This window comes from Crotalus tigris, unplaced genomic scaffold (assembly GCF_016545835.1).
Source record: "Crotalus tigris isolate CLP2741 ecotype Arizona unplaced genomic scaffold, ASM1654583v1 scf7180000017614.5298720, whole genome shotgun sequence".
Lineage (NCBI taxonomy): Eukaryota > Metazoa > Chordata > Lepidosauria > Squamata > Viperidae > Crotalus > Crotalus tigris.
Genome location: NW_024096513.1, coordinates 4,100,342 through 4,113,101, shown reverse-complemented (window position 1 = coordinate 4,113,101; position 12,760 = coordinate 4,100,342). Strand labels below are relative to the sequence as shown.

The 12,760-nt window shown below is 39.6% G+C and overlaps 1 protein-coding gene across 6 annotated transcripts in view; it reads right to left on the bottom strand.

Moving 5' to 3' along the window:
• The window catches only part of COL16A1 (collagen type XVI alpha 1 chain), a 292,803-nt gene that overhangs the window by 71,254 nt on the left and 208,789 nt on the right, over positions 1-12,760 (bottom strand). For all 6 annotated transcript variants that reach the window (XM_039329689.1, XM_039329679.1, XM_039329697.1 and 3 more), the window contains 3 exons: positions 2,860-2,895; positions 1,650-1,745; positions 444-488 (listed from right to left, as the gene is read on the bottom strand). In XM_039329689.1, coding sequence (XP_039185623.1) covers positions 444-488; positions 1,650-1,745; positions 2,860-2,895 — 177 coding nt within the window. The remainder of the gene's footprint in view (positions 1-443; positions 489-1,649; positions 1,746-2,859; positions 2,896-12,760) is intronic.

The following is a 12,760-nucleotide window of genomic DNA, read 5'->3' as shown; positions in this document are numbered from 1 at the left end:
ACTATTGGCAGCTCAAAGTTGGTACACTGAATTGATTTTGCTGCTCATATAAAGAATCTGAAAGTGAAGTGCAGCCTGAGTGTTGATCATAAGTTCCCAGAAAACTTTGTAGATTGCTATGGAAGATCATTAGGTTAAACCTACAAATCTGTAGCCTTCCCCAAGAGAGGAAGTTTACATGTTCGTACGTTGTGAACATGCCACTGGAATCTCTGCCTTGTAAAAGAAAATAACGATTCAAGTTTATGACACTAAATCCAAGACTGTAGATTTATGCGTTCTTTGAATAACTCAGTAAATAATCCAGACATCCAGCAAGTAAAAACAGTGTACACATATTATGGAAGCACGCAGATACACTTGTCAACAGTTACATACACAATTTTATTAAACTCTGAATGAACAAACACTTGAAAATGAATTGTGCATGCTGAACATTTTACCTTTTCTCCTTTGAGTCCAGCCGTCCCAGGAGAGCCAGGCATACCCTGTGCGGTCAGGTGGAAAAATCAGTGGCCAACGTTAGTGAGGAAACGATTAATATGATACTTATCAAGGCAATTTATCAAAAGTTAAAGTAGTCCTCAACTTACGACCATAGTTAGGACCATGTGCCCATGGGGATGCTGCAACAGTCATTAAATATGAGCAATGGTCACAAATGGCTTGTTTCAGTGTCGTTTAACTTAAAATGGTCACTAAACAAATGGTTCTAAGTTGAAGACTATCCAGACTTGCAGGCCCATTTCAAGCAGGGTTTTTGGTAACAATATAGAAATGGTTTGACACTGTATTAGTGACTCTTCCCATTTTTCATTCTAGCCTACAATCCTGATTAACCAGGGCTGATTTGACTTAGCTTTTCAAGATCAACTAATATCCACTAGATAGCAAAAGCAATAGACTTATATACCGCTTCACAATGCTTTACAGCCTTCTCTAAGCCATTTACAAAATCAACAATCTGGGTCCTCATTGTACCGACTTCGGAAGGATGGAAGGCTGAGTCAACCCTGAGCCGGTGAGAATTGAACTGCCAAACAGCTGGTAATCGACAGTCAGCAGAATTAGCCTGCAGTACTGCATTCCAACCATGGCTCAAATGATACTGTCACAAATGAAGGCAAATAGATGGATCCCACAATAATGTTGCAGGATCCAATCTGGATCGGTCACTGGGACTAGACGTTTAGCCAGAATGACACATGCTGGTGAGAAAGATGTTTCCTGAGGATAGACACCAGCATGAGTCTGAAATCTTGGAAGACTAAACCTCTGGTCCTAGTCACCAACCTAGATTGGATCCTAGATGCTGCCACTTAATTGGGTGGCCCATTTAAATAGTTTAAAACAGTTGAACATTCTTGAACAGCCCACCCCTTGCCCCATCAGCCCCACCTGGATATTAATGTACAGTACTTGGTGCCCTTACATACGAACAGGCAACTTTGCAGAAGAAGGCTGAGGCAATGAGCAAAAAATAGGCCAGAAGGTGATGTGAACATCATGGACTTCACTCTTTACAGGAAATGTTCAGAGCATTGTGTTATATCCATGAGGGCCAAAAACTCTCTTTCACATTCTCTTTATTGTTCTTCATCTCTCCACAGGCTTAAAGGCATAAAAGAAGTTTGGGGATTTATACATACGGGAAGCCCAAACTTTGAACTGCTTTCTTCAGACCTATTTTTCTGAGGATCTTGTAAATGAAAACCGAGTGGGATGCACGACAAACATGGTTCACCCTGAAGACATAGAGAGCAAAAACCAAGATTTAGATCGGGCCAGTTCAGTTCTGCTGGCTCTAAGTCAGTAAAGCTTCCACCAGAGATGGTGTCAAAGGAAAGCAGAAGCAGACTGAGTTAATCTCTAGTAAACAGACTTAATTTCAGGAATACAGAACAACTGACTTGAAGAGGACCTTGGAGATCTTCTAATCCAACTCGCTGCCTAAGCAGGAGATCCTATACCATTCCAAACAGATGTTGTCAATCTCTTCTTAAAAACCTCCAGTGATGGAGCACCAACAGCTTCGGAAGGCAAGATGTTCCATTGATTAATTGTTCTCATTGTCAGGACATTTCTCCTTAGTTCTAGGGTGGATCTCTCTTGGATAAGTCTCCATCCATTACTTCTTGTCCTGTCTCAAGTATTCTGGAGAACAGGTTGTCTCCCTCTTCTTTGCGACAGTGTCTTAAATATTGGAAGACTGTTATCATGTCATCCCTAGTTCTTCTCTTTGTTAAACTAGACATACCCAGTTACTCTCTCTTGGATAAGTCTCCATCGATTACTTCTTGTCCTGTCTCAAGTACTTTGGAGAACAGGTTGTCTCCCTCTTCTTTGTGGCAGTGTCTTAAATATTGGAAGACTGTTATCGTGTCATCCCTAGTTCTTCTCTTTGTTAAACTAGACATACCCAGTTACTGCAACCATTCATCATATTTTTCAGCCCCCAGCCTCCTAATCATCTTTATTACTATTCTTGGGACTCTTTCCAGAATCTCAAACTCTTTTTTGTGGTGACCAAAACTGGATGCAGTATTCCAAGTGTCACCAAGGCAGTTTATAGTATATACTAAACAGTATATAGGAAAAGAGATCAATCTCGGTTTCAGAGCTATTATGATTATTGTTTTACACATGCTTAGTATCTGTAGCAGATTTGTGAGTAACATCAGCAAAAGAGAGGAATTTACCAAGGGGAGAAGGCTGCAGAGAGAGCATCATAGCATTGATTTGTTGAATAGGATCTGAAGCCAGGAAGTCAGCAGCAGGGGGGGAAAAGACCTAAAATTAAAGAGAAAATAGGCCCAAAGAGAGATAAGAAAGGGATTATCCAGAGAAATTGCCAATTACCTTTTCTCCTTTAATGCCATTAATCCCAGGGTCCCCCTAAAAGAAAAAAAAAATAACAAGAAATGGAAATTGGGAACAGAAAAGCAAATGAACAACCTCGCCTCCAGCTGAGACTTGTTCACCATAGCAAGGCTGCTACATCTGGGAATCCAGACAGTAAATACAGTTGACACAAGTCTGAAAGTGGTTCCAAACAGCTGTTGTGTACACAGTGACAGCTCTTCCAAGCGCTTCCACCTGGTAACTTAGAAGACTGGGGGCTGAATGGATCGGTGCCCAATTGAGCATTTGTCAGTAACATCCCAGAACTGGTTCAATGCTTAATTTCAGAGGTGACTCTCGTTCTGTCATGCCATAGTCAGCATGAGTGGAGCTGAATGTAGCCAGGCAAAGACACTCACCAATGCTGGAAGTGTGCTGGAATCAGGCTATTTGCTTGCTTAATGGTCCTTGTGGTTACTTTCCTTTGTGCCCCTTAGATCTCTGGGTTCAGCTGGTTCGAGCAAGTCAGAAATCTTTTCTCCCCAGCTAAGGGATCTCAGAAGGAGCCCAAAGGCAGTCTTAAATTAGGACTGGGAAAATGTGGTGTTTTTTTTCCCCACCTGGGCTTTGCAAATTTCTTAAGCTCAGTTTGCAAATCTGAGAGGCACATTTTTTTAAATATATATATTTTTTAATTTTACAAGAATTTTAGTTCTCAAAGCTGTATCTTTGGGTTGCAGTTCTGCCTAAGACAGAAAAGTTTTTTTTACAACTATTTTACATGCAAAGAAACAACTTATTTTCAGGATAAGTAATGACTAAGGAAGACGGTAGAACAAAAAAAAAAAGGACATAACTAAGAGATTATATTGGCCCCATCTCTGCTGGTCTTCCATAAGACTTTGAAAACATGGTTTTGTGTGGAGCTCGGGGCCCTCTGTGTGTTTGTGTTTGTGTGTGTGGCAGAGCCCATCTCCTGCCTGTGTTCATAGTTTGGATGATGGCCACCTGCTGTGTGTTTTACTATCGTGTGCATTTTATCTATTTTATTGTAAACCACCTGGAATCGCAGCTATAAAAGCTGAATAAATAAATATTTAACACAGACAGCTTTTGCCGTACCCTCCCCATGCAGTTCTGTTCTGCACACTCATCTTGTTTCTCTCATGTCCATCCATTGCTGTGTACATTTCCTTTGTTCTTTAAAACTCTCACTTCTCTTTGTGGAGATCTCATCAACTCCATCCAACCGTGACTTTCTCAGTTTCCCTGTTCTTCCCTCTCAACCCATTTTCCTTCCTTTTTATACTTGTTGTGCAATTTGATCCTACTTTATTTTCCTTCTCTGGCCAAGCCGCTGAAATGTACTTCTTCCATAGAGGAGATACATTTCTGCATTCACACCGTATGCATTCATTACTTATTCATTTTTGTTTTATCATCACACACACTTCTTAAAAATCCTGTCCTGCTGCATTCAGCAGACTCTTACGTTTCTTCTGACCTGCCCAGTATTAACTTCCATGCACCTAAACTGGCAGAAATATAGTCTAGTACATCGGCCCTTTTGCTTCTTTTGATGACTACATATTACCCATCATCATTTCTCCCAGTATTTGGATGTCTTAGCTTCCCTATATTTAATAAGCATTCCACTGAAGTGTACCAATTAATCTATTTGCAGTATTTTTTTTCCTTTGATGCACAAGATGATTTATAATCCTTACGCCATTTTCCCCATGAAACACAACTAAGTTGGTCTTTGAAACATTCCTTTTTAGAAGAGTGTTTCTTCCTGCTGTCTCAACATTTGCTGCACATCTTTTGGGCCTTCAGCCAAGAACATTTTATCAGCTACATTTATATCTCCAACCAGTATCCAGGTAGTCCCCGACTTATAATTACAACTGGGACCAGAATATATTTTCCTAAGCAAGGTGGGTTGCTAAGCGAGTCACGCTGGATTTTACCACATTTTTTTATGGTTAGGCAAATCAATGCAGTTGTTAAATGAATCACGTGGTCATTTAGTGAAGCTGGCTTCCCCCACTGATTTTGCTTGTTGAAAGCGGATGGGAAGGTTGCCCATGGCCAGAGATAGGCAACCTTGGCTCTTTTATGACTCGTGGACTTCAACTCCCAGAGTTCCTGAGCCAGCATGGCTCAGCTTGGAAACCTCTCCCTTTCCCCTCAGCATGACTGGCTCAGGAATTTTGGGAGTTGAAGTCCACGAGTCATAAAAGAGCCGAGATTGCCTACCCCTGACCATGACGATCACGTGGCGCCAAATACACGGCAGTTGCCAAGTGCCTGAATTCTGATCATGTTTCCATGCAGATGCTGCTACGGTTGTACGTGTGAGGCCTGGGTTGTAAATCACTTTGAACGGCCACTGAATGAATGGTTATAAGTCAGGACTCTAGCATCATGACAAGCATTTCATATAACTTTATCAGTAAATATTTTAAATCATCAGACGTCTTTGTGTTATTCCCTGCTGAATTATTTAACTGTTTATTAAATATCTTGTTCATTTGTACACAGCCTTTATTTCTGTCATACACTGCTCCTATTTCATTAAGCCTTCAAGCTTCAACTCCATATTCACACAAAACTTTTCGTGCTCCAATGTTATTTATTTAGTTACTTACTAAATTTATTTGCCACCCATCTCGCTACCATAAAGCCATGGTGCTCTTTCCAAATGGTCATTTTTGGTACTTTTTCAGTCAAAATTCTACCAAACGGCTTCCCAGATACACTTAATAAATTTAATTCCCCTGTAATGTTATATTCGCCCTTGAAATCTTTTCCTTTGTGTAGGCAGTAATGACGATACGGCTTTAATCATCAGACGTAAATGTATTCTGTGCACACACAGTAAACAGACCATACAGCATCCAAATTTTATTGGTTCTCCAGTAATTCCATGTACTCCGGAGCCTTAGCCTTTTTTCATCATCCTTATAACAGGTCTTCCTTTTTCAGTATTTGTTCCTTAGACACTAAAATTGAACAGTATTTACAGTATTTCGATTCCTCTCTTCCAATTTGTTGCTCTCTAAAATATTCCTTCCAACATTTTCTCATTTCCCTTTTGAAGGAGCATTTCATTTCATCACTTTTATTTTTAATTCCATGCACCCTGCAGGAGATTCCTTGTTCAGTCCTCTCTCCCTACTTGCAAAACAGTAGGCATTTTGATTTCCATCAAAATCACCCTGTGTTTTCTTGGATTCTTTTAATCTTAACCATTCCTTGCTTTTCTGAACTGTATTTTTGCAAACTCTTCTCTTTCGACACACATTATTAAACATCGTTCGGTTTCCTCTTCTGCAGCAATCATTCTCTTATATGCATTTTTTCTTCATCTACAACCTATATTGCTTCATTCATGCCATTATTCTTTTTCACACTTCCCATTACTGTAATTCCACACCCTGCCGTGGCATCCTGTAAGGCAATTGATTTTGTTTTGTGCAGCTTCCACAATTTCTTTCTTTGCATCTAAAACTTTTTTTTTAATACCTGGTTTCTATTTTTCTCTTCTTGTAATCACCTCTACTTTCACCCTTGTTACTTCTCCTTCTTCAGTTTCCTTCCATGTTTAATTTTTTCCCCCAGAATAACTTTTTTTCTCAGCATCGCTTAGCTAATTGTCTCAGTCTTTCACCATAGACCATCAAATCAATCATGCTTTTTAGATTTATATTAATTTCTTTGCCTTCCAGCTGAAAAAGGCAATGTGCTGACTTGACAATCTTGGTTCTTCCACGAGTCATAAAAGAGCCAAGGTTTCCTACCCCTGTCCATGTGGCGCCAAATACACAGCAGTTGCCAAGTGTCTCAATTCTGATCATGTTTCCATGCGGATGCTGCTACGGTTGTACGTGTGATCTTTGGATTGTTCTATTAATTGTTAAGTCAAAAACTCCCCTTCTTTCCCTTTGTTTAAACTAAGTTCTAGGTTGACAAATGAAGAGGCAGAGGTTAAAAATACCGAGAAAGCAGAAACTTCACCATACTGCTCTCCATCCAAGCAAGTACAGCTTCTTCAAGCTGAAGAGTAGTCAACAACTATATTTATTCCTTACCTTTATTTATTTATTGTAGAAATGTGCAAGGCCGCTCTGTGACAAATCTGGGCAGTATCCAGTTGAAATCATTGTACAGTACAATTAAAACTAACAAATAAAACCCAATTGCCAGGAGAAATGCAATAAGGAATGCAAGACCTGCCACTCATCCTAAACCCAAGGGCTGGAGAATCAGCCAGATTTTCAGAACTGTTTTGAGCATGGATAGTGGTAAGATCTCAGGGAAGATGGTGTTGCAGAGGGCAACAGAAAAAGCACGCTTCCTGGGGTACCACTAGATGTACAATTTAATTGAAAAAGAGCACGCCAACTCTGCAGAAGCCATGAAAAACAGGGGCTTCTTTGGATAACTGTGGTGAAATCTCCAGCTAGTGTAGAAGAGGGGGAATAAAGAGACTGGCTAGCTTAGAGTCAGATGGTCAAAAAAAAAAAAAAAAGCAACAGATGAAGACATCTGAAGTCTGATTGTCTATGGAGATTCTCAGTCATCCAGGTTTTAGTTGTCACAAAAATGTTTGCTGGCTGGGGGATTCTGGGAGCTGAAATCCAGACATCTTAAAGTTGCCAAGGTTGAGAAACGCTGCCATAGGGCAAAGGGGCTACATGGCCCTGATGAAATAAAACCGTAATTGATGGTACTACTGCATTCTAATCAGCTGCAGCTATGGGAAAGCATAGCAGAGATGGTAATACAGGAGCAGCTTATAATAATTATCTCTTGAGAAGCCCTTTCTTATGATTTATAGCTTTTCTTTCTTTAGAAAAAGTAAAATTCATAAAGACAATAAGTAAATAAGGTGAAACAGGCCTTCTGTTTTGTTTTTTTTTAGATGGGGAACCGGCAGAGTTCAAAGCCTTAGTGATTAATTCACACAAGACGAAATTAGCTTAAGAATTCTGATCAGCAATGTGCCATCAAGGTCAAAATTGTGTTGAAAGCAAACAAGCAGGTTCAAGATGAAGTGAACCACTTACAAGCTCTACATCATACCATTCTTAAACATTCCTGACAATGCAAATTGTATTGCAGGCTAACATATTCTTCCTTTATATACAAAGTCTTTTCAATGCAGCCATAATATTAAATAGAAATTGGAACAAGTTAGCAAGGAGTTTCTATTTCCGTTCAGTAGAGACACTTTTGACTATTGTGATAAGATGTTTAAGATGACAGTGGGGTCAGATCCTGCATTTATCTTGGCTAGCAGGATCTTTGGAACCTAGGATGTCACAATACGTTGTTGTATCGTATGTATGGGTCCAAGCACTGAGGCCTTTTACAATTGACAAATAGAAATTTTCTCAGTGCACAGATTTTCTAAGTGCTGTCCAAGATTTTTTGGTATTCTATTCCATCCCATCCCATCCCATCCCATCCCTTTTCTTGTTCTATTCCTGTTCTATTCCATTCTACATTCCATTCCATTCCATTCTGTTCCATTCCATTCTTGTTCTATTCCATTCCATTCTGTTCTATTCCATTCTAATTCCATTCCATTCCATTCCATTCCTGTTCTATTCCATTCTACATTCCATTCCATTCTGTTCCGTTCCATTCTTGTTCTATTCCATTCCATTCTGTTCTATTCCATTCTAATCCTATCCTATCCTATCCTATCCTATCCTATCCTATCCTATCCTATCCTATCCTATCCTATCCTATCCTATCCTATCCTATCCTAGTGTTGCCACATCAATTGTCTGCATTTTCTTCTTTTCAACCATGGTTAAATCTGGGGTGTTTTGAGCCAAGTTTTAATTAGTTTCTATTTGGAAATCTCAATATTTTCACGTGCTCATTTTCAACTACTTTTTCCAACTCTAGGTTCCTACCAATTTTTCATTAATGGAACATGATAATTTTTACATAAATAAATCATTTTGGCAACTGTGGTATGTCATTGTTTCTAATCAGTTGGTGCAACAGTCTTGGAAGAGGTGAATACATGATCCACGATTTCTTTTGCCTCTTTGCACAATCTGCACTTTGAATCATTTGATGATTTTTCCATTCTGGCCTCAATTGCATTAGCTTGAATAGTTTGGTCTTGAGCAATCAAAATCAAGTCTTCAGTCCTTTTTTAAATTTCCAAGTATAAGCCATTGTTATATTATTATTATTATTATTATATACACAAAAATGTAAAATCACAGCTATTAGTTTTTCTAGTACTTACAGTATTACTCTATGTAACATATCCTTTCACCTGAAAGCTTCATCTGGGCCAGAATGCAGAAGTTCAAGCAATTATGGCCCATTGTTTTGAGGACCATATGGATTATAGGTAGTCCTAGAATTATGATAATAAGGACCCCCACATTTATTGTTAAATGGTGCAGTCATTAAGCAAGGCATCACATGACTGCACAACACTTTATGCCACAGTTGTTATGTAAGGCATCACATGATTGTGACTTGCAACCTTCCCTCCCGGGGGGGGGGGAACCCAACTTTGCTTGTGGGAAACTTTCTGGGAACATCACAAATGGTGATCATGCGACTGAGGACACTGCGACAACTGTAAATGCATGATGGTTGCCAAGAACTGAAATCCCAATCAAATGTCTATGGGAATGCTTTAACCACCATAACACAGTTGCCAAAATAATTTGTCCAAAATGGTATAGGGTTTCCTGCCTGAGCAGGGGGTTGGACTGCATGACCTCCAAGGTCCCTTCCAGCTTTATCATTATTATTATTATTAGGTGGGAGGGCTGGTTATAAGTCACTTTTTTTTTTTTAGTGTTGTTGTAACTTCAGTGGCTAAATGAGTGGCCATAAACCTAGGGCTATCTGTATCACGTTGCTTCTGAAAGCAATTTAAGTTTCTAATTATCAGCTTTAAAGACTTGCACAGAGCAGGCCCTCAGGACCACTTAGTCCCTGAGATGGAAGAGGAGACCCCGTCCAGGTCCCTGTTCCAAGAAGCATTTCAAATTTGAAGACACCGTACCTTGATGAACTCATAAAAAGGGAAGGTTGGGAATTTCTCTTGCAGTTTCCAAGATTAATATCAAGTAAAGGCAATATCCAGCTGGGCAAAGCTGAGGAAACAAGAACTATGCAGACTTCAGGAAGGCTTAGGTTTCATCCATGCTCCTCTTGGGGGTAAACACAGCATCCTGGAGACTGCAAGAGGAATTTCGAGCGCTCGTTTTATTTATTTACCATACTTTCCGGCATATAAGACGACTTTCTAAAGCATTGAAATCGGCGCTGAAGTTGGGGGTTGTCTTATACGCCGAGTCGTCTTATACGCCAGAAATTACGGTAGTTTCCGGCGTATAAGACAACTTTCTAGGCATGCAACTCGGCGCCGAAGTCGGGGGTCATCTTATACGCCGGGTCGCCTTATACGCCGGAAAATACGGTATTTAGTGTGTGGCACAAATTACATTCACATTCTCAATGGGCAAACACAAAACTCTTTAGTCTATTTACAAATTCAAAGGCAGACTATTTATATAGTCAAGAGGGAGTTGCATACAGAAAGTCTCAGAGCTTTCCCTGATATGTGCTCGGAGGACACTGTTCCATAATATGCCACACTGGCTGCTTTAGAGCACCGTAAAGAGGAGAGCTTTTCCCATGCACAGAGGAGACTACGCACCTGCCGTATTAAGCCTTAATCCTATTCCTCCCTCATTTATAGTGAGGACATTAAGGCGGAGTCTCTTCCAATGATTTCTTCAAGGTATCTTCCCATCTGGACTGGCATTGTCATTTATAAGGTAGGCCAGTGGTGGTGAACCTATGGCACCGGTGCCAGAGGCAGCACTCAGAGCCCTCTCTGTGGGCATGCGTGCCATCACCCCAGTCCTAGGCCTTTAGCTGGGTTTTATAAAACCTTTTGCTTTAGGCCTCCGCCGCCGTGTGCAAAAAAAAAAAAAAAGGTTCAATCAGAATTTCAACTTCTTGCGGGGAAAAAAAGACCTTGCAAAGTTGGAATTGATTGATTGAACTTTTTAGTCCCACCCAGTCTGCCGTTACCACTGCAGCCACGCCCACCCAATTGGCCATGCCCACCCAATGGGCCACACCCACCCAATGGGCCACACCCACCCAGCACTCGATGATGCATAAGTGGGTTTTAGGTTGCAGTTTGGGCACTCAGTCTCTAAAAGGTTCACCATCACTGAGGTAGGCTGTCAATGTATTACAGGTCATCCTTGACTTATGACTGGTTGCTTAGTGATTGGTCAAAATTATGGTGGACCTATCAGGGGACTACTTAAAACCTGGATTCAGGGTTCCAATGGTGACCACCTCCTGCAATCACATGACTGAACTTGGGATGCTCAGCAGTTGGACTGCATTTATGGCTGTTTGTAGTATCCTGCAGTACTATAACTTTTGCAAAAAAAAAAAAACAACCACCCAACATTTACTTCCAATGTTTGGCAAAACTGTTCCTAGCGAACCATTAGTTCACTTGGCAATTGCAGTGTTCACTTAATGCAGGGGTAGGCAACCTTGGCTCTTTTATGACTTGTGGACTTCAACTCCCAGAGTTCCTGAGTCAGCATGGCTGGTTCAGGAATTCTGGGTATTGAAGTCCACAAGTCATAAAAGAGCCAAGGTTGCCTACCCCTGATTTAGGGACTGCAGTGGCTGCTTTAAAACCATCCCATTCTCTTAACAACGCCTGTAAAAAAGCTCGTAAAATCACGCAACTGTCATGACTTACAACCATGATGGAAAGGTCAAGGACTAACTGTACCTTCTATGTCTCAATGGTTTATGTTTTCCTAACCTCTCTTCCATTCTTTTCCCGGCTTCCCCATTTTCTGCCATGCTGCTTGTGGGCTGATTAGGTTGTTTCCATTAAACATGCAAGTTTAATATGTAAGTCAATAAGCATACTGTTTAGACCAGGGGTAGGCAACCTTGGCTCTTTTATGACTCGTGGACTTCAACTCTCAGAATTCCTGAGCCAGTCAGTTCCATGCTGAGATTGTTTAGCTAGAGAAAGAGTTGTTAATCATATATGAGTGGAATTCAAAATCTGACAGAAATGCTATAGTGTTAACTATGAAATCTTCAAACTTTGTAGTAAACAAGAAGGATTTTTTAAAAAATATTGATGGACAAAGGTTGCATTAATTACACTGCATCTATTAATTATTATGGCACTACTGAGGACCACCCATTGTAGTGTATAGGTATTTTAATATATATTTAGTTTACTGGTGAGATAGGATAATTATAGCTAAAGATTTTAATAAGTCTTAGATCCTTTCTCACATCATTATATAGCTCAACTAAATTTACCTCTTATTCATTTAATGTTACAATCTTATATGCTGGCGTTTAATTTTCTCTTTTCTTTCTTTTCTTTGTAAGTGTGTGCCAAGTATTAAATCCTTCACAGTAAGAATATTCTTTTTTTAAAAAATTCCATTTTAGACTTGTTCCCAACTCAATTAATTTTTACTATTTTGATCTTCGCTAATTGGATGGATAAATGCAATATTGATTCTATTGAAATATCTGATCATCCTCCAGCAACATTATGCATTTTAGATAGAACCTCATTATCAAAGATATTTTTTTACCAAAATAGATTAAACAGTATTTTGAAGTTTTTTTTAATTGGGAATGTAACGGTTGTTTGAGATATTTCAAGACACATATTTATGGACTTATGAACGCAAGTGCTTCATGGAAAAAGAAAGAAAAAAGAAAATTTGGAGATCAAAGTTAAGGAACTCTTGACCACATTTCAAAGCAATCTAGATCAAATTTTATAAACCTTTTATGTTGGCTATATTGGAACTTAATTTTTCTTTATGGACTTAATATAGAATACTGATTGAATTAC